This window comes from Lithobates pipiens, unplaced genomic scaffold (genome assembly GCF_037356315.1).
Source record: "Lithobates pipiens isolate NorthernLeopardFrog02 unplaced genomic scaffold, aLitPip1_a1.2 Scaffold_18, whole genome shotgun sequence".
Classification (NCBI taxonomy): Eukaryota; Metazoa; Chordata; class Amphibia; order Anura; family Ranidae; genus Lithobates; species Lithobates pipiens.
Window position 1 is genome coordinate 149702540 of NW_027507758.1, and position 25919 is coordinate 149728458.

Sequence of the window (25919 nt, forward strand, 5' to 3'; positions counted from 1 at the left end):
GGGGCTGCATTGTAATAAGGGCACTAATGATCAGTGCCCTGATTACCTTTACACATTTTTCCTGTTAGGAGATGCCACTTACCAGCTCTCCTCACCTCACACTCTGTCAGTGGGAGAGAGGAAGAGCCGATAAACAACACTTCCTTTTTTACATGTGATCGGCTATGATTTGACACAGCCGATCACATGGGTAAAGAGCCACAGCTCTTTGCCAAGATCAGGTCTCCCTGGGTCCCAGGAGCCTGCGATTGCCACAAACCCCCTGTGGGGGCGTGCGATCACGGGTAGACTGGGCACCATCATATGATGCCATCCCAGAAATGAGAGACGCTCAGCCTTTCATTTGATGGTGGGCGCGGGGGGGGGGGGGGAGTAGTTAAAGTGTAACTTTAGTCATAAAATTTAAGTCCTGCTAGATCTACTCAGGCTAGCCCCTTTTGTAGGTATAGCAATGTAAAACCCTTCAAATAAGTATCTATACTGTTTAAAATCCAGCAATATACTATCTCGCCCTGCTTTGCACATGCTCAGTTGCTTTATGTATTTAGGCAGTGTGCCAAATTTGTAGAGGCCAGTCTTCTGACAGCCTAAAGATTTACTGCCGTTTAAGGGCTCTGGGCTTTAGCAAAATGGCCACCTCCATTAAGAAACAACAGGAACAATGCTGGAAGCAAATTTATAACACACACTCATTTTGGTAGCATAATTATTATTGTGCAATGCATGTTCCTTGCTAAAGGGCATTATAATTTTTTTTATCAACTTATGGGTAAAGTTCCACTTTAAACCGCACACAATAAAACAGCACAGTGGTGTAGTGGTCAGCACTCTCACCTAGCAGTAAGAAGGGTTGCTGGTTCGAATCCCAACCACAACACCACCTGCCTGGAGTTTGCATGTTCTCCCTGTGCCTGCGTGGGTTTCCTCCGGGTACTCCGGTTTCCTCCCACAATCCAAAGACATGCAGGTAGGTTAATTGGCTTCTGTCCAAAATTGGCCCTAGTATATGAATGGGGACCTTGGATTGTGGGCTCCTTGAGGTCAGGGACCGACATGAGTGTGCAATGTACAGGGATAGGAACAATTGTAGATACTCACTCAGGTTGAACTGGATGGACTGGTGTCTTTATTCAACCTAACTAACTATGAAAACAGATAAACAAATGAAAAAGGCTGCCGCTTCAAAAAGTTGGAACTGTTAAAATTACCATGGAGATGACCAGTCAACAAGTGACTCTGATCTTCACGTACTTGGTGTCAACCATATTTAGTATATTATAATATGTAGTAAACACTAAAAAGTTTGTTGCCTCATGGGAGTTGAACTTTTTTCCTGGTGTCAACCATATTTATTTTATTAAATCCTAACTTCACATTTAATGTCCCTTTTAATTAGTTTGGTTGGCCCAAGCTAGACTTTACTAATGAATAACTTGTATATAGCAAACTCTAAAAAGTTTGTCTCATGAAGGGAGGGATGGCTGCAACGTACAGGGGTAGATGTTTGCATTTTTCACACTATAATGCAAATTAAGTCAGAATGATTAATACATTTTTCTATGAAAAAAGCTGTTGTAATTCTGTAACATATTTGGTTGGTATTGGGATATCGATATACTCTACCCATGTAATATATATTCCATATGGGCTATAATCAGACATGGTTATATAAGCATTTATCAGCCATATTCTGTTCACATGATCTGCCAGATTGCTTGGTGGACCTTATTGTATGTATAGCCATTTTTGTTCTTACATTTTGGATGGAATATGTAAGTGTTAGAACTCCTGTCAAGTTTTGTTTCTGCCTGTATTCCACTGGGGCGGTTCACTCCTGTTAGGTATAGCCAAGATATTGAAAATGTTGGGAAATCGAAGGTTGTTCCCAGAACAGGAATAGAGTGGAAATATTCAAATGGCATACTTTTATTGCCAACAACTGTCTAGAAAGGGAATGCCCCTCCCTTTTGTAGAGATTTCTTCCTCCTGTTTCATCTCCATGACAGGAAATGAAAAACAAATCCCCTCAACTGGACACAGACAAAAAAAATAAAAATAAGCAAGAGAAAGGTTTAACCATTTCCTACTATGTTGATCCAAACCTGAAATATAATGTGGTTATACATACTCTTGTCTTGGTGCACTTTGTCTTCCTATTTTGCTTCTTTGAAATAATGTGAGACCCATATTTGCAGCTTAAAGTACACTTTTCCTGAGATAAATAGAAGGCTGCCATTGCTGACATGAATCTATAAATGCTAGCTACATTCTGCGTGCTTCAGTACCCTGAATCCATGATCTGCAACAAGTATTCATAGAAGGACTTTTAGTTCTAGGTGTATTGGCACAAACTGTCATTCAGGCTCGGTTCACACTGCCGCCACTTGGGATCCAACTTGTGAGACCCCAAGTCACGTAATATGTGAAAACCCATGTTAGTCAATGAGAGCTGTCTTAATTAGCGCTACTGAAGTCTTTCCGACTTTAGAAAATGTTCCTGTACTACTTCAAGGCGACTTCTATCTGACTTGTGACCGTACACTTGAATGAAAGTTGCCTCCAAGTTGGATCTTCATGATTGATGTGATTTTGATCCAACATTACAGGAATATTACAAAGGCATTCCCCGAAGTTGCTTCAAAGTCGCACAGCAAAGTAGCTCTTTAAGTTGCGGCAGTGTGAACCGAGCCTTAGATTTGTGTAGAATATATTTTTTGAGCTTGTTAGTGTGTTACTAAGGCTAGCTAGCCAAAAATGCGGGTGGGGGAGTATAAATCTAGTTCTGACTATTTTGGCAATTAAAACAAAAGTTAGTTCAGTTTGGAGTGACATGAACAGTCCTTGCATTGACTCAATTGTTATGGCAGTGGGAAAATACGTTGTCTGATTTCAATAATCTGTTTCAATATCTGCATTTATCTATACAATTCTGAGACTGCCTTTGCACTTACATATATTTATTTTTAATTTTTGCCTTTAGTGCTCCTTTAAAGAGGCATCAACCATCAATGTAAGTACCATGTGATAGTCATTAGTACATTTGACAAGTATTCTAGCTGTAGGCTTGTTATTAATTTTTTCATTCGACATATTTGGTTTTATAAAAGCATTAGAAATTGTACATTTCAGGCAGAAAGCTGTTAGCAGGTTGCTTAGTGTAAAGCAAAGCAGGCCTATTTATATTCAGTGTCAGTATCTAATTGATGACCTGTTGCTCTGCTTAATGCAACTATTGCAGAATACATCATGGGCTGTTTATGCTGACCCCAGCCATCAGTATTGTACTGGCCTTTAGCCCAGGTCTAGTAAATGAACCCTGCTGGGAAATCATTAGAGAACTGAGCACGGTCCCAAGGTCAGGCTCTCCCCCCCAACCTCCCCCACCCCATATCGAAAATTATTGCTAAATTGGAATTCTGTCCTTTTGCAAGTTGACCATATGTTAACATGATGGCCAACTGGCTGAAAGTAAAAGGCAGAGGAAAAAAAAAAAAACTATAGCTGCTATGTATTTGCAATTTTATGTTTACTTAGAGAAGCACAAACTCTAAGTTTGTGCAATATAGCCATACCATTGTTTATATTGATATTTTTTTTCTATTTTTTTATTTTATTATTTATGAAGTCACAGTTATGTAAATTTAGCAATTGTACAGCTTAAGATAATATAGTTTATGTTGGAATTTTTATTTTTTTTGTTTTTTATGTAAATTGTAATAGAACAGACCTGTCGCTTACAGAAGCAAACACTTAAAACCAAGAACGGTATGTTACATGTTGACAGTGCCTTATGTAAATCTAAGCATAAAAGTAGCAAATCAAGAAAAGGCCTGCAAGCTCATGAATTCATGGAGAATTCAATGCAATTTCAGCTCACTAAAGTCTCAGGTATAAACAGAAAGAGATGCACAAATACAAAACACAAAGAACAAAAAACAAAGGCTCAATGCAAACTGCATAACATGAAATAGTTTGCTGTTCCAAAAAGTTTTAAAACTGCCAAAAGCACAAGTCATGGTATCTTGGTGCCACTAGATACACAACCTAGATATTGACAAAATGTTGCCACATTTTAATGAATGTGTATGAAGGTGGTGGTGTTGGTAAGGTCAAGTTGAGCCTTATTTTTTTCAGGTTTTGTCTTTGTATTTTAAAATTCACAAAAGCATAGCACATGAATTATTCATTCAAATGTTTTTAGCTTATTTTTACGCTCACCTTTTTTGTTTAGTTCACTAAAGTCAATACGATAAATTTACACAAGTGATAATTTACCAAACAAGATATTTTATCTATTGTGAGATATATTGACAGTAAAAGTCAGATCTCAAGGGATGCTGCATGGATTTTTGCTTATTTAAATACTTCCAGATTCCAGCTGGCATTAACTCTGGGTTTCAATGAGGAGTCTATAAAAAGAGAAAATACTAAATGTTTGAGGTGGTGATAAATACTGCTTCATGACATAACATACAGTATAACCTAAAATAAAAAGTAATAATTTATGCCAATGCAATCATAAGTTGTTTAAATTTGCCACAATAATAAAACATGAGGTTTTGTGAAATGAGGTTGTAGTGATGTCTCCATTTTCCTTTTTTTGTTTGTTTGGATAATGTTTCCGTCATTTACTGGCAAAGAGCTTTCTTAAAATGCTTCTAATGCTACGTTAGAGGGCAGTGTGATGGGAGTTGCTGAAGAAATGTTCCTTAAATGTGTTTTTAAGGGAAATTGCATATTTTGCATTAGGACAGAGAGAGAGGAGATGTAACCTCCAATGTAAAGGGACATTTCAGGCACTATACTCAGAAAACAACACGGATAAATAAAACCATACATTTATTGGATCCCGTTAAATATTTGGTGAAAAAAATACATGATCTCCATATAAAAATTCATACATATGGTTCAATATCAACTTTCATAAAATCATGCAAGTACATGGCTAATGTTATATCCCACTGACACATGCCAACGTGTTTCACGATTTACAGTTGCTTTATCAGGGACGTTGCGAAATTATCTATAAAGTTGAAGAGAATTTTGACAGTGCAAATAACATAACTCAAATTTTTGGAAACACAGTATATGATAATGGTTTACACACCATAAATTTCAGGTCTGACAACCATTGGCTCTTGGGAGGATATCATACACGAGTCCCCTCCCCCAATGAGACACGGGGTGGAGAGAGAGAGGCATGTCAGTCGCTGGGCTAAATGGGGGGGAGAGCAAAGGCCATGATCAGCTGCACAATCCCAGCTAAAGTATAATTTTAAAAATGTAAATATACAAAGTATATTAATCCTAAAGATCAAGCTGTGGATGATAAAGGGAGGTACAGAGATAAAAAAAAAGGGGGAAGGAGAACCTCTAAACACTTTTCTCCCCTCACCACACAGAGTATAGAAGCTTAGTGGGCCAGGAACAGGATTAAAGCATAGTGAGCCAGACATGGCTGAAGTTGGTATTCACAAATTGACTTCTTAGCATTGGGAGCAGTATGTATGTGTGTGTATGTGTGTGTGTGTGTGTGTGTGTGTGTGTATATATATGGGGCAATCTATATACTTCAGTGTATTATCAAAATGAATGAAAGCCCACAAAAAATGTCACTAACAAGTAGGTACTATAGTGGCATGACCATGCCAGCGGGCCTCAGTAAAGACCAAGGTAGCAACTCCCATCATTTGTATCTATGGACCCCAACCAGAGAAGAGATGTTGGGGCATATTTTATTACTACTGACCACAGACACATCAGCCTTTTTTTTACTGCACTGATCCCTTACACAGGGAAGTATTTTACTCCCAGTGACCACCAATGTAAGGGCATTTTTTACATTTTTCCCTGACTACCAATGCTAAAAGAGAAGTTACGCTCAACCCACCCTACTTTTGATGGGTTTTTTTTTTCTATGGGAGAGGGTACAGCTTTGTGGCAAACACCCAATCCTACTTCCGTATGGCCACATCACCCTAGGACTAGTTACATGTTCCAGGAGGCTGCTGATCCAGTCAGAAAGCTCTGTGCGACTCACACATATGCAGTGGGGAGCCAGCTGTAAATCAGCAGAAAGTCACAGCTGGTCTCCCCCAAGCAAGATAGTGGCGCCGGGGGACCCGGGAAGAACCAACCTGGGTGATGACAGCAATGGATCCTTGGACTAGTAAATGTGTGTTTACTAAAAGTCAGCAGCTACAGTATTTGTAGCTGCTGACTTTTAATTTTTATACACATGCCTGAAGATCCTCCTAGGTTTGGGGACCCCGTTATAGTAGAAAAACAAGCTGAAACCACACCACGACCTTTACTTGGGATACTTGGAAATACCAACCTAGGCTCTTATTCACCCATAGTACATAAGGAAAATAAAAGAAAGTCACCACACAGCAATAAATCTTTACAAATATTAATTTCAAAGTGAACATACGGCTCCAGACATTGCGGAGATTTTAATTTATTTCCTGTCCCTCAGCCAAACAGGAAGTCGAAGGTCACCAGAACTAGTGTTTCTGTTGGAAGGTTTCCCCTCTATTACTTTTCTAGGGACAACCCAAAATTTGGGGTTTTCTTTTACTTTCACTGTTAATGGTAAACAGGACAAACAGAGAGGGTGAATCTCCTTAATAGGGGCACAGACAGCAATACAAACTGACAAGTGTTCTAATCCCTTTCCCCTCTATCCAAAACAAACTAAGCTAATCTCTAACCTATTACTAACTTGCCATGTCTGTCTTTGCATGGATGTGGCCATCTTGGGAGAGGAGCAGTTTTTTTTTCCTCATGACAGACCTCCCCCCTGATTACTGATGATCTGATTACCAGTGGGGTAATAGTCAGGAGGCAGCAAGAGTGGTGGAAAAAATACAGATCCACAGAATGAATGAAGTAGTAGGATGGAGATGCTTGTGCTGCCAGTCCTCAGGTACAGCCTCCCTTCCAGCAAGGAGAACAGTGTACAGCATAGCAGGGATAACATTAAGGCAAAATTCACACCTCTGCATTGTATAACATGAATTTGTGAGTTGTGGCGCCATTCATTCTTAATGACACAGAGGACCATGGCATGCAAGCGAGGCACAGTGGGGGTGGCACTAAGGATCAAAGTTTTAGGGCCTCAGTGCAGCTCAGTAAGGCTGGGTTCACATGTATGCGGGGCTGGGTTCTGTGCAGAGTCCAGTGCGGTTTACGTTCAGTGATTTAGGTGCGATTCATTCGCGAATTTGACACTTAAATTGCAACTGAACCAAACTGAAAAAAGCACAGGACACTTTTTTAATTTGCACTGCAACCAGACTCCATTGAAAGCCGCTGTGGTCCACATGTTATGTGAATTGGGTGCGGTTAAAAACGCATCTGATTTTGGATATATGCGAACCAAGCCTAATGCTGAACCACATATCACAGACTTGGCATTACTGAGCTTCCTGCCCTGCCACTGCATCTGTCACGCAGACAGTTTTTTTTTCTTAAAAGTCTGCGGTGGTGGAAAAAAACTATAAGGGTACAAAAAACATGGTTGTGCAAACACACACTAAAAAGAGCATTTAAGAGTGTGCTTTTAGTCCACTTCCCGAAGGGGTAGGACCTCTAACCTGAGACTAAGGATTTCAATTGTCTGCCTAGCCAAAAGGCCTGGCAAACACCATTTTTCTAGGTCAGCCGAAGCAGACCAATGAATACTTGGTTGAGGGGCAGGGGAGGAAGGAACCTGAGGGCCACACATCCTCCCCTTAGACACCAGGGCAAGCCCGAAGACTCACACCCTTCATACCTGAAAAAAACACACAGAAAAGTGAAAGTAGTGACAAACAGTGGGAGAAAAATATAAAGAAAATAATAAAAGTGGCCATGCAGATTGTGCACTGGCTTGGCCCTGAGGCCTGGTAGACAGAAATTGCCATCGGACTTAGCCAAAAGGCGTAGTACGAAAGGAAAGCAAATTTTATAACTGTGACCATGTGTTCTGTTCACACTGGGGAGTCCCACACCCAAGTATTACTAAGAGCGCCCCTAGGGCGATCACTCCTAGGGGCACAGACACCGTAGACCTTCTACCTTCCCAGCCCATGGCCAGACATGGTATAATGTTCAAACCAGGAGGTAATGGGCTCTTCCAGCTTTCCCGGGGAATTACTCTGGTGCCCAAACCGCCTGTGGGTGCCCAGGTTTCTGTTCCAGCCCCATCACTCTACCAGAAATTCATAGCCAACACTCCAACCTTGGTAAGGTCAGAATGACAGCACAGAACCTCCACTAGATCACTGATAAGAACAGATATCACAGGTGAAGCGACTGAACCTCTTTTGTGTCACAGAGCCTGTTAACAGTGCCGGCTATACTGGCCATTGTGCCTATCACACAATTTCTTACTCAGTTACACTTAGCCTGCATTTTTAACAGGCTTCGTGTCACTGAGCTGATTGCCTGTGTGGGGGGGGGGGGGGGTGTGGGGGCACACACTGGCACAATGATATCCCCTAATGGCACCCTGGTGCAGCTGCATTGCAGCACACCACAACGCACTACTTTACAAACGTAATAGTGCGTACATTTTAGTGCATTAGGCATCCCAATTAATGCACTGCAACAGTGTGAATCCAGCCTAATTCATTCTCCAAATCATGTGGTACTAGCAGTCAGCAGTGTGATTCCTTGAATGATCTCACTGCAGATACACTGTTGAGGATTAAGGAACAGGGTACCTTCGCACAGGAAGCTATGAGAGACCTTTTGAGTTACCCATTGACATAATGTGGCCAAGTTCATCATATCAGCTGGTGGCAGATAACTGTTTTCAGTGTAACCAGTGCTAAGTTATATTGCACTGCATCAAATGGATTTCAGTACGCTGTCTTTACTAGCATGTACCAAGAGAAACAAAAGCTGCTACTATGACATTCCTATGAATTTGCTTGTTGCCTGGCTGTTCTGGTAACTCTGGAACTGTGCAGACCAGCATTTGTACAAAGAGTGGACATCCCAGACAGGTTTTTTATCAGCAAATGATACACCAACACATGTATCTAATGTAGTCCGGTTTTCTCTTATGGGACTATATGTAGATTGATTTTGTACAATCCTATTTGAAGCATTTAAAAATACATTGTTTCATTTTCAATCCGTGTTTTTTTGGTTTAGAATTCCCCATTAAGCTGAATTCCAGACTGCTAAATCCACATATGAAGTCCTAACAAGCAGGGTCCTCTAAATCCTACTGTATTAAATTGTATTGTAACTGTTTGCTTTTATATTGTAAGCTGCTAAGTAAACTGTTGGCACTATATATAGTGCCTTGAAAAAGTATTCATACACCTTCAAATTTTCCACATTTTGTCATGTTACAACCAAAAACATAAATATATTTTATTGGGATTTTATGTGATAGACCAACACAAAGTGACACATAATTGTGAAGTGGAAGCAAAATGATAAATGGTTTTCAAATTTGTTTACAAATTAAATATCTGAGAAGTGTGGCATGCATTTGTATACAGCCCTTCTTTTACTCTGATACCCCTAACTAAAAATTAAGTGGAACCAATTGCCTTCAGAATAAACCTAATTCGTAAATAGAGTCAACCTGTCTGTAATTTAATCTTGGTATAAATTTAGTTGTTCTATGAAGCCCTCAGAGGTTTGTTAGAGAACCTTAGAGAACATACAGCAACATGAAGGACAGGGATAAAGTTGTGGAGAAGTTTAACCACTTGCTTACTGGGCACTTAAACCCCCCTCCTGCCCAGACCAATTTTCAGCTTTCAGCGCTGATGCACTTTGAATGACAATTGTGCGGTCATACAGCACTGTACCCAAATTAAAAAGTTTTATATTTTGTTATAAAATTTTGCAAACGGGTCATTTTTCTCCTTCATTGATGTATGCTGAAGTGACAGTGATGGGCACCGATAGGTGACAGTGATGGGCACCGATAGGTGACAGTGATGGGCACTGATGGCTGGCAATAATGGGCACTGATGGCTGGCAATAATGGGCACTGATCAGCACTAATTGGTTACACTCATAGGCACCACTGGTGGGCATTGATAGGTGGCACTGGTTTTCACTGGCAGGGGGTACTGGTGGGCACAAATGAGGCAGAATTGCCTCTTCCTCTTCTTTAGGACTGATGTCCCTTGCACATAAGCCAGTGGTGTGTTTTTTTTTTCTCCTCACGCTGTCAGTATAAGAAGAAAATAAAATTACCGAGCTTTTGTTTACATCATGTGATCAGCTGTGATTGGCTGACAGCTGATCACGTGGTAAGGGGCTGGGATGGGCCCCTTACTCGAATCTGTGATCACCCAAGTCTAAACCCTAAACATACAGCCAGAGCTACAATGTAATGGCTTAGATCAAAGCATATTCATGTGTGTTATCATGGCCCAGTCAAAGTCCAGATCTAACTCCAATTGAAAATCTGTGACAAGACTTGAAAATTGCTGTTCACAGACACTCTCCATCCAATCTGATAGAGCTTGAGCTATTTTGCAAAGAAGAATGGGCAAAAATGTCACTCTCTAGATGTTCAAAGCTGGTAGAGACATACCCAAAAAAACTTTGTTACCCGTATACTATATTTGAGATTTATCATCTCTCAGATATGATTTGGGTTAAATGAGAGTTCTTTGACCATGAGTTAAAGCTTTAACACAATAACAAAAATGTATTGGTATATGGTAAATTATGCCTAGACTAATACACGGCAATCTATCTAATTGTAGCGAAAGATGGTTCTACAAAGTATTGATTCAATGGGGCTAAATACAAATGCATGCCACACTTATTTGTAAAAAAATTTGAAAAGCGTTTATGATTTTCCTTCCACTTCACAATTATGTGCCACTTTGTGTTGGTCTATAACATAAAATCCCAATAAAATACATTTACGTTTTTGGTTGTAACATGACAAAATGTGGAAAATGTCAAGGGTGATGAACAGTGGCAGCTCTGCCCCCTCTCTCCATGCCACCCCCCTATATGCAATGGATAGATTCATGCGTGCATCATAGCATGACTTCTGTCCAAAGCCGCCGTGGCAACCCTCTATTCATGCGTCTGACCCCTTTCAGGGCAACGGGCACATGAATTACAGGCGCAGGATTTTTTTTCAAGCACCTGATTAGAGCCGGAGGCTCGAATAGGCTTCAAAATAGGGTAGGCTCACAGGATGCACTCTGATCTCACCCAGGTGTGTTGCAACAGCTGCCTAGCCCTGGCAGGAGCAGAGAAGAGATTCACAGTGGAAGCTCCTCCAGGAGAGGACACCGGAACAGATTTCTCTGAGCCCATCACGCTTAAGGACAGGGACAGGAAGATTGCTGCATCCACGGTAAGGACTGACCAGACAGCAGGTAGGGGGGTTTTCTGAGGGTGTTAGTGCTGTGCAGCGGGTGGGGGAGTTTGCTGGGGGTATAAGTGGCGTGCTATGGGGGGCAGGTTTCTGGGGGTGTTAGTGCCACGCCGAGGAAGGTAGGGGCAGTTGTGCTATTGCTATGCTAGTAAGCTGTCCAGATCCTCCTCCCTCATTGCAGTTGTGCTAGTCCCGCTCCACCGGTGGCCCGGTTGTTAGCCGCCACCCCCCCCTCCAAAAAAAAACAACTGCCACTGGGTATGAATACTTTTTCATGGCACTGTAAATCCTGTATTATAATAACATATGAAAGCTGTTTTACCTGGCAAAAGTTTTTTGTTTCTCTGCACCCCTAGTCCTGGCATTTACATGCACAGTCAAACAGCACAAGCTAGTCTAGCGCAGGGGACTTTCTTTCTTGATCTTCCTCTGCTGCAATTTTACTTTCACTTACAGGTCCCCTTACCCTGTGATTGAACAATGAAAAGTGAAGCAGTGCACTGTTGATCTGTCACTTTCTCCTTTTTTTTTTTTTCAAGGCTTTGCCCTGCAGCACACATAATTTGCTCTTTGTGCTGCTTCTCCCTCCCCTCTCTGAGCTTTGCTGTACAGACTGTGCAGTAGACCAGTCGTCTCCAAACTGCGGCCCTGGGGCCAGATGTATTCCTTTGCCTGCCTTTATCTCGCCCCTTGGAGCACTATTCCACCAACTGACACCAATGATGGGGCATCATTCCCTCTACTGACACCGTCAATGGGGCACTATTCCTCCCATTAAAACCAATGATGGAGCAGTAATGCCCGAGTCATTTTCTACTCCCACTAACCACACTCCGGCCCCCCTAAAGTCTCAAGGATAGTAAACTGACCCTTTGCTGAGAAAGTTTAGAGATCCCTGCAGTAGACTGAGATGGGCTAAAAACTAGTCAATATATGAATATGTACACTGTTTGCATTTAAAAAATACATTTACTGATGAGTAATAATTACAGATCTACAATTTATTTTGGCTTTTATGTCTGCCCAGAGTACTTTAGGCATAAACGGACAAAACTAAGCCAAGTAACAAACTCATCTAGGATGTCCCCATAGTGACACTCTGACTACCTTAATTGTGGCTCTACACAGTTTGGCACCTAGACATACATTTCATCCACAGTTCTGCTTGACTGTAATTGAAGGACTGAAAAATGAACTCATTCATACAATTATTTTGATTAATATCAAACTGCTCTCATTAGTATCAATCCTGTATAGACTTCTGTGAAGAAAACACCACACAAGAAGATTATATATTTAATGAGAAAAAAAAATTAGGCTACTCGCTTCATAAAATATCACCCTGGATTTATGTACTGTAAAAAAAATCTACCTTTACAGTTATATGCAGATCAGAGCGGGGATATATAACGTGCTAGGGGCTAAATATATTCTTCAGAATGAGGATTTGAAGAGCGTGCATTGTAGGTTACTCTTTACTGACACTTCAAATTTAGTGTGCTGCTAAAAGTGTTTTTTTTTTATTTGCAGTCGCTCTCAACTTTATTTACAGATTGACTTGTGAACAGTATGTCTCCTATAAATGTAAACTGCAAGGGCAGCATGTCTGTAAGTGTTGAAAGGCTGTCTGTCTTTTCTCTTTGGAAAGAAGGCCCAGCAGGTGTTACCAGCAGGCATCTTACAACTGTCAAAACCATTCTTTTATGTTTTTTTTTTTTTGCATAAAAAAATAAACCTTTGGATTTATGTATTTTTATGTGCAATCTAATGCTTTAGAAAACACGTTTTAAGTATCAGTAGCCTCTAATAATGCTCTGGGGCCCAAACACTGCCAAAATAGTTAACTGACATGCCTAGGGAGGCTTCTTCCTGTGACATGCCAGCATTTCCCCTCGCAAAGTCTTAAGCCACAGTAAGTCAGCAGTAAATACTGTTTGGTAATTGCAGTAATGATCACACAGCTGTGCTTTCCTGGAATTATAACGCATGTCAGGACCAGTTTAGAAGCTTTGCTTCATTTCCTGCCAGATGAAATCCTGCCCTCTACTTACAGCAAAGAAGCCTAGCAGCCTTCTTTATTAGCAGAGTAGTAGAAAAATACCCATGCACAGTTAATGTACAAAGATGATATGGTCCTTGCGGAGCCTTTTTTTTTTTTTTTTTTTTTTTTTTAACTGTGAGTAGTATAATGAATCCATATAAGTAGATCTCTTTTGTCAAGGTGAAGTATGTTAAGATATATACAAAAAAATTTGGTATATGTAAATGATATAGAAAATAGAAAACCTAGACATTGATTGTGGCACCACGTAGCAGGGGCATTGTTATTTTGTACTGAATGTATGCTGATGGGAAGAAAAAGGGTTGCCCCAATCAACGAGAGTTTAAACTGGTGTTCTGGACCAATGTTTAAGCTGGTGCCTTACCAAACAGTACCAGACGCCGCTTACCATGTGTTGCTATTGCTGATACAGTGGTGTGAAAAAGTGTTTGCCCCCTTCCTCATTTCCTGTTCCTTTGCATGTTTGTCACACTTAAGTGTTTCGGAACATCAAACCAATTTAAACAATAGTCAAGGACAACACAAGTAAACACAAAATGCAATTTGTAAATGAAGGTGTTTATTATTAAAGGTGAAAAAAAATCCAAACCATCATGGCCCTGTGTGAAAAGTGATTGCCCCCTAAACCTAATAACTGGTTGGGCCACCCTTAGCAGCAACAACTGCAACCAAGCGTTTGCGATACCGTGCAATGAGGCTTTTACAGCGTCCTGGAGGAATTTTGGCCCACTCATCTTTGCAGAATTGTCCTAATTCAGTTACATTAGAGGGTTTTCGAGCATGAACGGCCTTTTTAAGGTCATACCACAACATCTCAATAGGATTCAGGTCAGGACTTTGGCTAGGCCACTCCAAAGTCTTCATTTTGTTTTTCTTCAGCCATTCGGTGGTGGACTTGCTGGTGTGTTTAGGATCATTGTCCTGCTGCAGAACCCAAGTTCGTTTCAGCTTGAGTACACGAACAGATGGTCAGACATTCTCCTTCAGGATCTCTTGGTAGACAGCAGAATTCATAGTTCCTTTTATCACGGCAAGTCTTCCAGGTCCTGAAGCAAAAAAACAGCCCCAGACCATCACACTACCACCACCATATTTTACTGTTGGTATAATGTTCTTTTTATGAAATGCACTGTTCCTTCTACGCCAGATATACTTGGACACACACCTTCCAAAGAGTTCCACTTTTGTCTCATCGGTCCACAGAATGTTGTCCCAAAAGTCTTTGGGATCATCAAGATGTGTTGTGGAGAAATTGAGACGAGCTTTGATGTTCTTTTTGCTCAGCAGTGGTTTTCTCCTTGGAACTCTGCCATGCAGGCCATTTTTGCCCAGTCTTTTCCTGATGGTGGAGGCATGAACGCTGACCTTAACTGAGGCAAGTGAGGCCTGCAGTTCCTTGGACGTTGTTGTGGGGTCTTTTGTGACCTCTTGGATGAGTCGTCGCTGCGCTCTTGGGGTAATTTTGGGCGGCCGGCCACTCCTGGGAAGGTTCACCACTGTTCCATGTCTTCGCCATTTGTGGATAATGGCTCTCACTGTGGTTCGCTGGATTCCCAAAGCTTTGGAAATGGCTTTATAACCCTTTCCAGACTGATAGATCTCAATTACTTTCTTTCTCAATTGTTCCTGAATTTCTTTGGGTCTCGGCATGATGTGTAGCTTTTAAGGATTTTCTGGTGGACCTTACTGTGTCAAGCAGCTCCTATTTAAGTGATGCCTTGATTGTGAACAGGTGTGGCAATAATCAGGCCTGGGTGTGGCTAGAGAAATTGAACTCAGGTGTGGACAACCACAGTTATAGTATGTTTTAACAAGGGGGGCAATCACTTTTTCACACAGGGCCATGATGGTTTGGATTTTTTTTCACCTTTAATAATAAACACCTTCATTTACAAATTGCATTTTGTGTTTACTTGTGTTGTCCTTGACTATTGTTTAAATTGATTTGATGTTCCGAAACACTTAAGTGTGACAAACATGCAAAGGAACAGGAAATGAGGAAGGGGGCAAACACTTTTTCACACCACTGTATATAAATATATATATAGATGGCAACCTCCAGCCAGTACTCACCCAACCTTAGTGTTTGGTTCCTTTACTCAGAACCCCCCGTGGACCTACTTTGTTGAAAATCAATTCCATTCATTGCTGTAGCACCTTGTGCATTTATTTATTTTAAGTCCAATCAACAGTCGTTTGCATACAATCCATAACCGTTTCAGATCCAGCCGGTTCGTTTCTCATAGAATTAGTGATGACTGGTATTGCACATATGCTGGCTAAAGCTGTTTTGGTGTACCTGTAAGCTAATAGTTTCCCACACTAGTCAAGACATAGAACAATAAAAACAAATTGCAATGCTCTTTAATTGGAAAAAGTAACAGTAGAAAATGCTGTACAGTACAAATGGGCCCATTTTCATCATTATTATATATATTATTATTATTTATATTATTATATTATACATATATATATTAACTGCTCTCTCCACGTACAGCCCTAGTTTCCTAGAATAGGAAATAAATATATACCTTTTAGGGGTGCCATGCAACAACATTAAAATTTGCTATTTTTGTTTCACCGCAGTGAGGGGGGCTAACAGGAACCAAAAGGGCCTGTACTAAACCATTGCCAGGCATAGTGGAACTGTCTTAAAACACAAAATCCAGTGATAAAGTCTCACTTTCTTATAAAATCCCATTCCTCATTTTAGAGTAGAGGGCAGATACATTTTTTTAATGTCCTTGGGCAAACTGTGCATCCAAAACTCCTGGTTTAATCACTGTTTTATCTGTATAACTATTAATTGCCTTTCTTGGGTCAAACTCTTCTATATCATTTACAGAGATCAATCCTTCCTTGCATTACTCTTATAAAAAAAAAATCCATAATCCATTCAGCCATCCGATATCAGATTTGCGCTCTGTGTGTGTGTGTGTGTGTGTGTGTGTGTGTATGTATATGTACAGTATATATATAATATATATATTCAAATGCATTGGGGTTGATTTACTGAAGAAAGAAGTAGTCGATTTTCAATTTGCAAAAGTCATGGTTCATTTAGTTTAGGGAATAAGGTGAAGCTGTGTTCACTTTAATTGTCCGGTCAACAAGCAAAAATCTTTTTTTTTTGTGTGTCAATATTTGTATTCCACCTTAATCCATAATTGTACTGTAGATACTTATAAGGTATACATATGAAAAATGCAGTCCATCCATAGTGCATTAATATTGCAGCTCTGAACAAGCCTCTTGACACGTATCGCAGATCAAAGTCACTTTTTTCAAAGGAATATATAGTGGCCATATTATATTAAAAATGTCCATCAAAGTATATTACTCTTGTGTCAAAATCCATATAATAATAGTCATCGTTGCCGAGTTCCCCTTTTATGAGACATTATTGTTTTTTCTTTGACAAAAGTAGAATTTTTACTTTTTACTTTTCACTTTTATATATCAAAAAAGCATTTCAAATAATAATTCATAACAAAATGTAGTGCAAAGGTGGAATTATAGACTTCTAAGACCCAGAACAGGTATGCAGATAAGGACATCTGACTTTTGTGACCTGTTTGGGGTTAGTGACTTGGAACATATTGAAACCTGAGGTCCAGCATAGTAGACAAGTGACTAGAATTTTCTGAGGGAGGCCATAAATGACAACCTGTCATTTTAGGGGATCAAACTCTAGATCCTTGTCTTCTAATAAGTGAAAACTATTTAAATTTCTTTGCCCAAACCTAATGGTGGAGAAATTCCAATGTTGACAAATCAATCTATCTTCATTATCACCAAAAAGAGAAATAAGTGAATGGATCCATTATGGGTTTTAATTGCCTGTGTTGCAAACCAGTTCCAATACTCTTAAAGGACGACTGTACGTTTAGTAAACTTATCCTTTAACTGTCCTACCCAACAACTCCCCTCCCCCAACAACCCACCTATATGTGCTAGCTTGCTTTGAAGAATTCCCATTCATTCCTATGCAAAGGCCATGTATTATTTCTGCCAGTGTGGATGACCCTTCCAAAGCAATGAATGAAGAATTTTTTTTCACACATGTGGAAGCAGCATAGCCTAACTAGGAGAATTCCAGTGAAAAACTGTACAGGCCCCCAGTGGGCTGCACAAAGGGATGTTTTAGCAGAATGGGGACAACACACGCTAAATGATGCAAGTTAATGTACATTGCCACAACACAGGACAATGCTGCTACTCAGTGTGTGGTGCATTGAGGTGCTATTCTTTGTGATGGCACCCCAAAGCATTGTAAAATAGAGTACAGTGAAACAAAATGCACATAACGTGTTGTGGTTAGTTGCGTTGCTAAAAAGAGGTCATGCATGTTTTTCTACCTATTGTGGTGCATTGACAGCCTAATTATGATGATGGGATGTTTATGTGAATGAATTCTAAGACTTTGTGCAGGCGCTGGGGGACAATTAAATGGTAACTGTACTGTATCCTTTGACTTTTTACAAACCACAAAAAATTAAGTGGCCCGCTTCCCCTAAATAACCCCAGACCTGGATAGCACTGGGGATTTACTGTATGTTTCATTGATTATTGGGTAAATTCATTCAGAGGGAAAATCTGACTCTAAGGGGAATTTACTAAAACTGGTGCACACAGAATCTGGTGCAAGTGTTCAAAGTAACCAATCTGCTTCTAACGTCAGCTTGGTCAAATAAGCTTTGACAATAAAACCTAAAAGCTGATTGGTTACTTTACACAGATGCACCAGGTTCTGTGGGCACCGGTTTTAGTAAATCTCCCTCTTAGACTTTAACTTTGTGACAGGTGCATGGATATGGGCTCCATTAGCAATGGCCTGATCTTATTTGGACCAGTATATTTGCTGTGCCAGAGTGGAATCGCTTGATGTGAGGACCTATGTGTTTTTTTTAGTTGCAATGATAAAGTGCAAACACAGTGACTATGACCACTGGAACAGATCTGGTGATTTACTGAAGCACTCTTAAAGTTGAAGTTCAGCCTAAAACTAACTCTAAATCTATTGGCAGCCACATTCTAAGACTGACCTATCTAACCCTGTAAAGCAAAAATCACTATATCTACAGCCAATCTGGTCTGGTCTTCAGAGGTGGATGTTGTGTGGAAGAGACAGCCGACAATGGCTGGGAAGTGACGTCACCCATAGTTACTATGAGGCTTCCATTCTCAGCTGCCTCTCCTGCACACGCCTACACAAAGAAGCTGCTGCTGACAGCTTATCATGGGACTGGACCAAACGGATGCAGAAAAGGTAATGTATAGCAATTTTTGCTTTACAGGGTTAGATTAGTCTTAAACCTCGTACACACGGTACAATTGTTGGCAGGGGATTGTCTGTTGACAGACTGTTGTCTTAAAATCTTACCGTTGGTACACTAATTTTGACGACAATCCAATTTTCTGCCAACAAGTGTTGGATGACAAGCTAGTAAATTTTTGGCGGACAACGGTTTGAAGTCTGATTTTCGTATGGTCAGTACATAAATCCATCACACACAAGTCAAAAGTACAAACACGCATGCTCGGAATCAATGTTCACCAAACATGAAATTGGCAGAAGGGTCCCAGAGGGTCGCCCTCGAGCTAAAATTCCTCATAGTACGTCACTACGTTTGTGTTTGTGGCATGACAATTGTGCAAGACAAGATCCTGGTACACGCCTTTTTGACAAAAATCAGATGCTCGGTTGGCCAACAATCGTATTGTGTGTACGAGGCTTAAGAATGTGGCTGCCAGTAGTTTTGGATTTCCTTTTAGGATGAACCTCTACTTTAAGGTTTATCATCTCTATTCAAGAGCGTAAACCATATGTAAACAATTCCTTATTTGAAAACTTGCAGTACTGTCAATTCTTACTGAAGACCAAGGCTTCGGCTATAATTACCGTACTTACTGTAGTAGGTGTTCCAGCTGTGGTTACACAGTTCTGAATCTCTAACTTTCCAACTTCAGTAGGTGAGGTTTTGCCACAGTATGGGTTAAATCCAGTAGAAGTTTGGCTAGACCAGGTTGTGGCTCGAATGTTGTAAGCTGCACGGAAATATGTACAAGAATATCTAAAATCCACTCAACATTTTTGTGAAACCGTTTACTAAATAAACTTTTTTTTTTTTATATACCTTTTAAAAGTTACCATATTCAGTACATTTGTTGGAAAGCATATAAAATGCAACAAAGGCACGTCTTCATGCTGTGTCAATCTCTCTTGAGGAGCAAACATAAAGATATATGTAACTATTTTATCTCTTGCTGTTTCTTCAAGGGTAACTCTGCTGAACTCTGCAGTTGTACAACATCTGCAGTTTCAGCTCAGCATGAAATTGTGTTCCTTTGGTTAACTCTGGTGGCTTATCTTAAAAGTAGCGACATCTCCAATGTAGAGACAGCCTTTACGTATTTCATATTCTCTCTTTTTTTTTTTTTTTTTTCTTTTTTTTTAAGCACTTCAGTAATATGCTTGCAGTTCTGTTGTTTTTTTTTTTCGACTCTTAATGCAATTTTGTGTTACATTATCAAAACTGAAATACAATGCTGCTTTTGTTTTATAAAAATGGATTGTGTCCATTTACTGCAATGTAAACTATGACAGATATATTACCGCACAAGGCAATATTTAAATGAGTTGCTGGCTACCTTGAACAGAATTTAATATCAGGTATCACAAGGGTCTTCACTCTTCAACAATTACTAAAGATTGATTGCTAGAGGCAAAAAAAAAAGATGTGGAACGAGATATAAATATGAGCCAACAGGAGTTTTACATATATAAATATATATTCTAATATATAATGTTTTATTCTGTCCTCTTTAATTTGAAAAAAAAAAAATGCAAATGTACGTGTTAATGTTTCAGAGGTTGTCTATCTGATATGAGTTTTAATGTTGAGATAGAGCTTTCCACACTTGGGAAGAAAAAAAAAAAATCATAGAGTGCAATAAAGTGATTGTAGATGGTAATATTCATCCTCTAGCATTGGTAGCATTTACATTCAAACATCTGCCCCCAACTTGAAGGTTACCGGCTCAGTTTTGTATTTGTATACTGTGTGTCAAAAAAGAGTTTCGGTTTTCATGAGCAGTTTCAGTGTGGTTAAAGGTTCAGTTAGGATGCAATGTCACTGCATGCAACACATTGACAGAACTACAAAATTTATTAAGACAATAAAAGAAAAAGAAACCCCTTTAATTACTTGTGACTGACTCATCCAAATTAAGGATGTTGGCAGTGCTGGGATAAGATTATCCAGTGCTCAGATGCCAAACTGTGCCTCTAGTTTATTACATATGAGTCAGTGTCTTTCTTTTTGCAGCATATTGCAGTGCACATTAAAGAGTAAAATAAGCCTCATCAATGGTGGTGGTGGTTGTAGTAATAATAACACTCAACATTGGTGTCGGTGACCACAATCAAAACCCCCCAAAGTTGGTGTCAGTGGCTACACGAATAACCCCCAGCATTGGTGTTTATGGGCACAATAATAACCTCTAGCATTGGTATCAGACAGCCCAATAATAACCTCCAGCATTGGTATCAGAAATTGTAATAATAGTAATAACCCCTAGCATTGTTGTCAGTCACCACAATAATAACCCCTAGCATTGGTATCAGTCACTGCAATAATAACCCCTAGCATTGGTGTCAGTCACTGCAATAATAACCCCTAGCATTGGTGTCAGTCAGTGTAATAATAATCCCTAGCATTGGTGTCAGTCATCGCAATAACCCCTAGCATTGGTGTCAGTGACAGTGCTCATAATCACTCTCCCACACTCCTTTTAGGTTTTGGATGGGGAGGGGCCGGACTAGTTGCCACCCTTCCAACTGTCAGAACCCTATGTATTCCACTGCACCCCTCCAGCAAAGCAGGGAGTCTATACATACTGAGGGCGCCAGTTCCACAGGGATGGGTCCATTCAAGTCTTGCTTGGGAATGGGTGGGACTAGCTGAAATTAATTTCAGGACTACCAGGCATAACACTGTTGTGACATGGAGGGCACCCCCTTACCCACATAAATTCAGATTCAGAATACTTTATTAATCACAAGTTACATTCATCAAATGAAAATACTCCCCCCCCCCCCCCCCTTTCCAGGTCATGGGTATTGGCCCATAACACCAAAAGCATGTACAGAAAATACACTTCAAGTGTCTGGCTGTATAAATGGTTAGTTATGTGCCAAAAATCAGTATAAAAGTTTGTTTTCTTGTTACAAAAGTTATAATACAAGGTATAGGCCAGGGATATGCAATTAGCGGACCTCCAGCTGTTGCAGAACTACAATTCCCATGAGGCATAGTAAGAATCAGACAGCCACAAGCATGACATCCAGAGGCAGAGGCATGATGGGACTTGTAGTTTTACAACAGCTGGAGGTCCGCTAATTGCAGATTCCTGGTGTAGACCTTTATCTCCTAGTTATACCATATAGATTGCTGTCACTGAAGTAAGGTACATCTACTTTTGGTCCTTTTGTCACAGAGTTTTGTATGTTTATAAAAGGCTGAAATCCTGATACGGATCATTTAAATCAAACAGTTTTTCTTTAAACCCATATATTGGCAGAGGTTAAATATTATCAACCATGTGTCACTCTGTATGAATTTCCTGTTTACATTATTTTATATATGTGTGATTGATTTCTTATGTTTACTGAGAAAAATTACAAGGAAGACATTTGATACTACTGCGTATTTTTTTAGATAGTATTTCTATCCTTAATAAAAAATAGGAAACCAAAAAATTAAGAAAATGATCCCTTGTATGCACTGCAAAGATTTATAGCTCATTTTGTCTAGGGAAGAGAAGAAATAGTTTTACTTACCTGATCCTCTGTTCCCCCACGCTCCAATGGTGGACTGTCTCTGAGTACTTCCTTTCAGTGCAGGAGCATTGACCCTAATCTGGTCTTGATTATATCATGACTATAAACCGGTAGAACATGGGGGTACAGAGGATGGAGGAAGTATATCTGCTTCATTATGCCCCCAGACATAAATGAGCAAATAACCCTTGCAGTCCCAATGTAAGGAATAATATTTTATTTGCCCAGAGTTGGGCTTTAAGCACTTCCTGTCCATAGGACATCATATGATGTCCTGGACTTTCAGTAGTTAAAGTAGTTAGATCAGGATGATGCCTGCATCTGCAGGCATCATCCCGGGGCTAACATTTTTAGCTGGCAACGCCTTGTAAAGTAGAAGTGATTCAAGTGGTTCAACAGCCACTCAATTACTTTTATAGGTGGTGGAAGAGTGTGCCCTCTTTCTTGCCGCCGTTTTTTTCCAGGCTCTCCTGTCTGACCAGGAAGACTGGGATCTTTTCCGACCATCGACATCCTGTGCACTGAACAGAGAGAGAGGGACTGATGTTGTTCTTCTCTCTCTGTGAGATCAGGAACTAGAAGTGAAGAGGATTCGGTCACTTCCGGTTTTGGTCGTTTGATTACCGGCTTGAACAAGTATCTCTGTTTGATCAGATGCTTTGGAGGCCAGTGGAGAGATCCAGAGTCCTAGACCCCAGATCTCTTTCTAAAAACGACCTGTCATGGCCCATGCTATCACAAGGTATGTTGTTCATCATACAGTTGATAAAATAAATAAGGGGACAGCGTAAAAAAGTTTTAAATAATATTCTGAAAAAATACATTTTTTTAAAGCTCCCCGTGCGGTTGCTCTAATACGAACACATACTTAATTCCAACACGCATAAGTAAACAGTGATGGATCCAAACATGTGAGATATTGCTGCGAATGTGGGTGAGAGAGCAGTTATTCTAGCACCTCACCTCCTGTGTAACTCTGAAATAGTAACCTGTAAAAGATCTTAAAGCATTGACTAATGAGGTTTTTAAGTACTGTAGTTTGGGGCCATTCCACGGGCGTACGCAATTTTAAAGCGGGGCATGTTGGGGATCAATATACTCTGCAAAAATTGGATGGTATTTTGTGTTTGTGTGCACTAAAATTTATAAAAGTGTATCTCTCCCAACCCCCCCCCCCCAAATGCATTTTGAAAATCACGCGCGCAAATACCGTCTGACGCAAGTAATTGCAACACCCACTATTTTATTCTCTAGAGTCTCTGCTTAAAAATGTATATATAATTGTTAGGTGTTCCAAATAATTTTCTTGCAAAAAAAAAAAAAAAAGCCTGGGTGGCAAGCAGCTAAAGACTCTATGGTGAATGTAAAGTTTAATGAATAAAATAGTCACATGGGGAAAAAAGTTTGACATCAATGTCATGATTATAATTTCTGATCGTATGACTGCTGTCTTAGTGAAGAAATTTATCAGTTGCTATAAAAAAAAAATGACGATTTCAGGTGTGTATATGTATGCACACACACGTTTGAATAAGATTGCATGTATGCATTAAAACACAGCACAAATAAAACTATAATACCCATCTAATGTATTTTTAGCTTGTTGTAGCTGTAATGGATTCAATGACAAAAAGAGGATCATTTGCCTTTCTTCCTGCGTCTTCTACTCTGGGAATTTCACAGACATAATCGGTCCCTGTCATATAGCGCACACTATAATTTTTACTGCTTTAAAGATGAAGAGATAAACACTTTGAAGAAAATGCATTCGTATGACACAGAATGCAAGATTAATCATTCATTCATTACATGAATTTATTAGGCCATTCATGAAGAAGCAATAGTGAAAGGGACAAAGACAGTAATAAAAGAGGTGGTTCCAGAATCCTGGTGGTTTTTCTTTGAACTGTCTTCCAGTGACTGGCGATAGCTATTAGTGCCTGTTTATTAATCTTCACAAGGCTTATCATTAGTTTCAACCTTCATTTGAAAGGACCTGTTCTCTTGACTCTGACGGTGATCTGATTCAATGCACACGCCGGATTACTCCCAGGGCAGTCGTGCATGGAGGCTGCCAAATAGCAATGTTTTTGTAATTCCCGCTATAATCTGCCAGTGAATGATCTAATGCCGTTAAACATATTCTATTTAGCATTTTTTTCTTTGCTTCAGTGCCAGACCTTTTTTTTTTTTTTTCCACTTTATTTTGTCATTTTACCCATTCCATTAAGGATCGGCAGGAACATTTCGCATCTGTTTGCAAATCTGTTTAGTGCTTTAACTGTGCCGTTTTTACAATAGTAAAGGCAAAATTAGCCTAAACTATTGGTTGCTTCCTTTTTTTATGACCCCCAAGTTCAGTTTTATTTGCAGAAAGCACAAGAAAGGCAAAAAATTTCTAACACTTCTAAGAAATAGTTATTCACGCACAAATACTTTGATACAATAGTTAGTATCTTGACTTCCAGCAAACCACTAAATGCACAGATAAAATGCATATAAAATAAAGCGGTATTGCTTGCAAAAGGATTTGTTTGTCCTGTCCTGAAATTTAGGCTGGGTTCACACTTCGCATGTGGCTCACAGCAGGAGTCCAGTGTGTCCCCGATCACTGTTTCAGGTCCGATTTCAGCCCGAATTTTCGGACCTGAAAACAGACCAAAAGACGCACTGGACTCCTGTGCAAATTCCCACTGGAGCCGCGGCAGAGATATGTGAACCGTCTCCGTAGAGAACTGGTCAAAATCTCCAGCTATTGCGAATTGGGTGTGGGGAACCGGATCCAATTTGCAATAGTGTGTGTGACGGAACTGGATCCCACACTCCAATTGAGTGCTTCCGTCTATATACTGCTTCCTAAGTCCTGGAACACAAGTCCAATGGATCTGGCTATAGGAACCCCCAAGAACTAGACGACACCAGTCTTAGAGGACATCAGGAATGACCTTTATTTGAGATCTCACACAAAATATATACAGCGGGGTGACTAAAACCTAAGACTAGTTGACTGAGGGATAAGACTTTTCGGCTCCTAGCTCACTAACAATTCAATTGCAAGTTAATTAGCACAAACGACAAAACAACAATAGGTGAAATACTCTTTAGAATCTGTGTCAAGCCAGACTAGACTCATTTACAATATACAAGACAGGATGGCTGAAGGTGATGATATTAGCATCTAAGAGTTTGTGTCCCAATAGTGTGATTTAGTCTATTGCTAACATGGCATTTACATATCCAGAGTCTGTGTGTCTTGGGGGGGGGCACGGACCTGAATCCAATTAACACCACCTCAGGGGTCCCCAGGCATATAGCTCACAAAGAGCACCGTTCCCCCAAATGTGAGGGCCCATAATCACAAGGCAAGAGGCTCGCATTCAGTCCCCTCCAAGAGCCTCTGTCCCAGCTAGGTCTGTCACAGTGTGAACCCAGCCTAAAGTCTGGTACACACTATGAGTACCCAGCAGGTTGAACGAAAAAAAAACCTGTCCGTTCAGAGCCATTGTACTAACTATGCAAATTTAGTATAGTAATTTCCTCTATCCCCCATTCCCGCTCTCCCCCCGAACACTCTGATCAGCTCTGTCCGCCATTGGCGTAAACCAGATTGGGAGTTGGCTAGCTGCTGGTTTTCCAGCATTCTTGTCCGACAGAAGCCG

At 40.2% G+C, this 25919-nt stretch overlaps 1 protein-coding gene across 12 annotated transcripts in view; it reads left to right on the forward strand.

The window, feature by feature from the left end:
- Positions 1-25919, forward strand: part of ARID1B (AT-rich interaction domain 1B) — a 527934-nt gene that overhangs the window by 353778 nt on the left and 148237 nt on the right. For 7 of the 12 annotated variants that reach the window (XM_077486264.1, XM_077486251.1, XM_077486257.1 and 4 more), the window contains one exon: positions 2981-3010. The exons of the other annotated variants lie outside the window; for them this stretch is intronic. In XM_077486264.1, coding sequence (XP_077342390.1) covers positions 2981-3010 — 30 coding nt within the window. The remainder of the gene's footprint in view (positions 1-2980; positions 3011-25919) is intronic. 12 annotated transcript variants of the gene reach the window in all.